Source organism: Sipha flava, unplaced genomic scaffold (genome assembly GCF_003268045.1).
Source record: "Sipha flava isolate LNK unplaced genomic scaffold, YSA_version1 34_pilon_pilon, whole genome shotgun sequence".
NCBI classification, from domain to species: domain Eukaryota; kingdom Metazoa; phylum Arthropoda; class Insecta; order Hemiptera; family Aphididae; genus Sipha; species Sipha flava.
In genome coordinates this window covers 3,370,320-3,375,698 of record NW_020273045.1, presented here as the reverse complement: position 1 = coordinate 3,375,698, position 5,379 = coordinate 3,370,320, and the positions used below count along the sequence as shown (strand labels likewise).

At 37.1% G+C, this 5,379-nt stretch overlaps 1 protein-coding gene across 1 annotated transcript; it reads right to left on the bottom strand.

The window, feature by feature from the left end:
- Window positions 1-326: 326 nt before the first annotated feature.
- Window positions 327-2,929, bottom strand: LOC112687409 (cuticle protein 7-like). The gene is made up of 2 exons (XM_025560098.1): window positions 2,769-2,929; window positions 327-1,332 (listed from the first exon to the last, which is right to left on the bottom strand). Exons 1-2 carry the CDS (start codon window positions 2,778-2,780, stop codon window positions 652-654), a joined length of 693 nt encoding a protein of 230 aa, XP_025415883.1. The 5' UTR covers window positions 2,781-2,929; the 3' UTR covers window positions 327-651.
- Between the last annotated feature and the right edge of the window lie 2,450 nt (window positions 2,930-5,379).

The following is a 5,379-nucleotide window of genomic DNA, read 5'->3' as shown; positions in this document are numbered from 1 at the left end:
CAAAAATATTACAATTATTAGTTATTATTTTTAAAGATTGTTTCAATCAATACAAAGGATATTGAAGTTTTTGTAAATAAAATATACAACATCGACTTTTGTCATTTTTAACATAAAATGCACATTTTTAATTTTTGAACTCTCCTAGAAATTTTACTCGGGGTGTTGGCATTTGTCCCCTTGCTTCGTCCCCGCGTAAAAGGATACGAGCTGGAACAGAGGATGCTCGTAGTGAGTTAAAGAGAGAGAGAGAGAGAGAGAGAGAGAGAGAGAGAGAGAGAGGGGGGGAGAGAGACTAGGTGTACCACACATTGAACAACAATGAATATTTTTCGTAAAAATTGATTTTATTTGTCGTATTTTGTCGTATCGTATGTACACGGTCAACGATCACGTTACACGTTCGCGCACACACATACCGACACAATTCTAATGCTACAACAATGCTGACAATTCTTATGCGATTTATTTTCACCAGCTGTAAGCTGTACTGTCTTACGTAAGCGTTCAAAATAGAATTTATCGTAACTATGCTGTTGCTTGAATGATGCGCCGCCAGTGTACGGTATAATATCACGTTGTACAGGTTCGTCGACGTGGCGGTTTCGGTTGACGATGAGATGTCAACACGGCGGCGACCACCAGATGCGTTTAGTACGACGCGTACGGGTATGGCCGCGGTGGCTGCTTGTAGGCCGACTTGTACAGCGGGGCCAGCGGGTAGGCCGTGCTCGTTGGGTAAGCGGCCGCGGGGTAGGCGGTAGGGTAGGCGATGGGGTAGTTGACCCTGTGGTTGCCCGAGTGGTAGGCCGGATGGTTGCTCGGGTGGTTAGCTGGGTAATGGGCCGGGTAGGCGGTCGAGTAAGCGGAAGCGGCGGCGTGGTGCCGGTCGACCGCGGCTGGCGCCGGGCGGTAAGCGGCCGCGACGGCCGGCTTGTAGGTCGGTTTGCGGTAAGCAGGCGGGGCGGCTGCGGCGGTCGGGTGCCCTTCCTTTGATACGACCGCGTTGAACCCGTTTTCCTCGTCCGCCGTGTAGTCCACCACGCGCCTGGTGCCGTCCGGCTCGACCACTGTGTACTGTCCCTTGACGAAGTCGCCGTCCCGCTCCTCCGTCTGGCTCTTGAAGTCGCCCGTGTACGCATCGGCCACGTCGTACGCGAAATTATACTTGGCCGGCGTGGACGCATGCTCGTCGTCCGCCGCTGGCCTGTAGTAAGCACGTGGTGATGCGTGCGCGGTGGCCGCGTAACCGTACGCGGACACGGGGCTGCCGGTGGTGGACGGCGCGACGATCATCAGCGACACCGCGGCCGTCGTCAGCAATCGCAGGACCTGTGAGCCGAACAGACGTTATTATTATTTTGTCGTCCTCGATTTTTTTTTTTTTTTTTTTTTTAATTAAAATCGAAACTAAACATAAATGTACAATAGGAGAAAAATCAATAGCATTCTAAACAAGATTGTAGCAACTAGGTTCCGATTTAAACGGACGAAAAATGTTTAACCGTAGCGTAAAGTGCGTATGTAATATTAAATTATATACTTTTGCTTATAATTTACTGAATCTATATGATGGAAATCGACGGAGTACAAATCTTGCGCTGTGAAAAGAGTACTAATAATATTACCAATTCGTTGCGTGAGCGACGGAAGGAATGAGTTTAAATTACTATTCAGATTAATATGTACGATGTTTCTCGTACAAATATGAGATGTTATACTGTGTAGTTGTCTAACTCATCGATATCGAGCAAAATATGTTGTTATATAGATTGCGATGATAACATATAGCAGTAGTTACATTTTAATAATATTTTTGTATACTAATGCAAACTATTTGTTGACCATGTCCATAAAGGATACGAAAAACTATTACGTCCGGTGTGCGCGTATGATTTTGGAGAAATTGCAATTTTTACATCAACACTAATTGCTAGTTTTGATAATGTAGATATGACTGTTTCACAGTAATATCTGTCTTAAATATTTGTTTGTACTGTTACAGAAGACACTTGTATAAAATTGTGATTATTTTCGTTCGGTAATTTAGTAATAATTAACTACGTCATAATCATACAGTTTAAAATCACTACACCTATGCACAAAACATTATTAAAAAAAAAGTGGAAGTCTCACTTTTGTGAGTTACGTTATGATACAGTTTACTTATATTATACTGTAGATTTTTACTAACTTTGTCTCGATATATGATGATATGACGTGAATACAAGTAAAAAAAAAAAAAAAGTAAATCTATCAAAGTACGCGATGTTATGGAAATCAAAAATAAAACTCGATGACATAAATATAGATATAGATAATATATTTAGAATAAATAATATTGTTTAATTTTATTTGGGGGATAATAATTATATTTTAGTCTTTGAAAGTTGTTCATAATATTACGTTTGCTTATGTGTTTTTATATTGCATAAGTTAATCGCCTATTTTGTCTCTAGAATGAATTATTAAACAATAGTGAAGCGATAAAAGAAAAGTTCTAACTTGAAACCATTTGGCATTTAACAAACGCAAAAATCATTATTTCTATTTCAAACACATGTTTTTGTTAAGTTACAATCGCATGCAGTTGACTAACGTGTTTTATCTATATTTTCTAAGTTACCAAAATATATTGCGGTTGCAAAAAGTTTAAGTATTTAGTTTAACTAGGAGGATTAATAAATAGATTAATAATCAATTGCAAATTCTTTGACTTAATGTAACAAATTCAATCATCCGGATTTGACGCAATAATAATAACTTACTGCGTATGCCATTGCGAATCTTGATGCTGCGCGTATATAGATAGTAGATTGGTGACAAGTGGTGAACTTTGCCAAACCGAATGCGTGCAACAGGATAAGTACAAAATCTATGAATAGAAACTTGGATCGAGAATAAAAAAAAAAAACGTTTGCGAGAACGAATTACCTGTACACTGAAAGTGAACAGTCATCGGACGGCACATTTATAGACGGCCCGAGGAAGGAGAGGAAGGAAAGAAAGGGAAAACCGGAGGACATGGTCGCCTTGGGCTTTGTCCCGGCCCCGAGATAAAAAGCATATTCGTGCATAGTGCACGATAGGTAATTGGATTTCGTACGAGATCCGTGGCCCGTTGACCACTACCAACGGCTTCGTGAGATAAACTTGTCAAACGCTGTCGTGAGAACGGTACTCGTTATTATGGTACGCGGGCGATTCTCGTTATTACTTAAAGTTTTGCAACACGTGGTCGAAATGAAATTTTCAGTTCTGGCTCGCGTTATAATAATAACAATGTTCGCATTTGCGAGCGGATACCCGCGCCACCGCTGACCACCATCACTACTACGCAAGTCATTAAAACGTATATAATTATCGTGACTTTTCGTATGAAAAAATGATTTTCTTAAGCCATATCAACAGCGAAAACATTTAAGAACGGTATACAAAAGTGTTTTGGAACTTTACCCGTGCATTTGTCGTACGAGGAGCGTGTTATTAACAACTGCCGCATGAAATCGGCGAATAACGATCCCCAGAGGTAACTGAAACTGCCGCTGCATTGTTGTGTAGGCTTCATGTGTTACACCTAACCTTGCGCTAAACAACGGAAATAGTTAAATTTTGATTGTAATAATTTTGTGGATGAATAAAAATTTAATGGTCTTTCAAAATTTGATTGAGATGGTCCGAATCTTTTAACGCGCTCCTCTTTTAAATATTTAAATTGTCAACATAAGGTGATCTCATCGACGTATTTGCTAAAAGTTCAAGTTTAGTCACAAGTGTCTCCAAGATTTTAATATGGCGCTGGGGGACAAAGTGAATAAACTAGAAAAGATTAATTTCACATTCAATTTTTTTTTATACATACTAAATTTACATTGAATAATTTAAAATGTATAATAATACAACGTACTTTAGAATTATTATACAATTTCATTCAAAAGTATTTTTTCGTTGGAAAAAAATGTCAATTAGAATGTTTAGTATAAATTTAAAAAAAATCCATTAGGGGTTGATCTTTCCAGCGGATCCGCTCCTGTGTAGTCATTACTCGGATAATGTAGCGGAGAACTGAAGACTACTGAAAACGCTCACCAGTTATTGATGAGTTAAAATTGGTTGTAACGTTGGTGTATAATTATTATATTAATTAAAATAATTAAAATATAAACGTAAAATAAATATTATTAAAATAATTTCGCGCACTTCACAACATAGAAACATATATTTTCATATAAAAAAATCAACTCATATTATATACACGTGTACTTCTTCGGCAATTAACTTATACGTGTACGCTTAGAAACTTGTCCATTTCCAACGATATTTTGGTAAAATTTTTAGTTTGTACTGTACTAGTTCAACAGCTTTTCCTAATAGTTATCTATAAATCAGATAGGGATGGGGAATATGTCTCATTTTTCCGTCTTCGAACAAGTGAATCCAGGTTAGGTTAACCTAGCTACAGTGGTATCCTCGAGATGTAGATAATATATGTTGGTTCTTGCGTGTATTATATCATAAGAAGTAAACGGAAACCGACCGACGAGCCCAAAGGATTTGAAAACGTACTACTTTTTTTATTTATAAATTCTGTTTACGTTTCACGAATTCGTATCTTTTCCTGCGGACGTCACGTAGAAATATATTTTATGAAAATATTCCGTTTTCCTGAGGACACGTATAAAACTTATAAATTATTGTTACATTGTGCAACAATATAATGCAACGCGTGTTCTGTATATAGGTACCACTGTGGTGCAAACAAGCGCTGTTTTTGCGTGGATCGAAATCATACACACGAATTGTACTTGTTCAAATCTCGTTAATTTAAAGGCTTTCATGTGGAAAATATGCCATTCGCACGTCCCCGATTGAACATAATGTTATTATTATTATTATTATTACTATAAAACCGTTACAATACATATGTACGAACGTAGAAAGAGAAAAAACATTTATATATATATATATATATATGTATAAAATATGTATGTACATGTATATGTATATGCACATATCGACGAGTGGAAACAAGTAATAACAAGAAAAATCGTTTTCGTACAATACTAATCAGTTCAGTTGGTTCGCAAGTTGTGTACATGGATTAATTTTTTAATTCGGCCCACCAAAAAAGTTTTAAAAAAAAAAAAACTTACGTAATAATTATAGTACGAGCACCGTAATGATTATTTTTGCGAAACGCTGCAACGCGACCGAAATATCGAGTTATAATTGATCGTTTTTGTAAAGTTTACTGCAGTTATTATTTGGTACTTACCGTATCGGACATCAGTTATAGTTTATAATCACATTAACACATTTATTTTTCTTCTAGCAAAAATAAAAAAAATATTCTTAAATTATATATTATATATAATAATG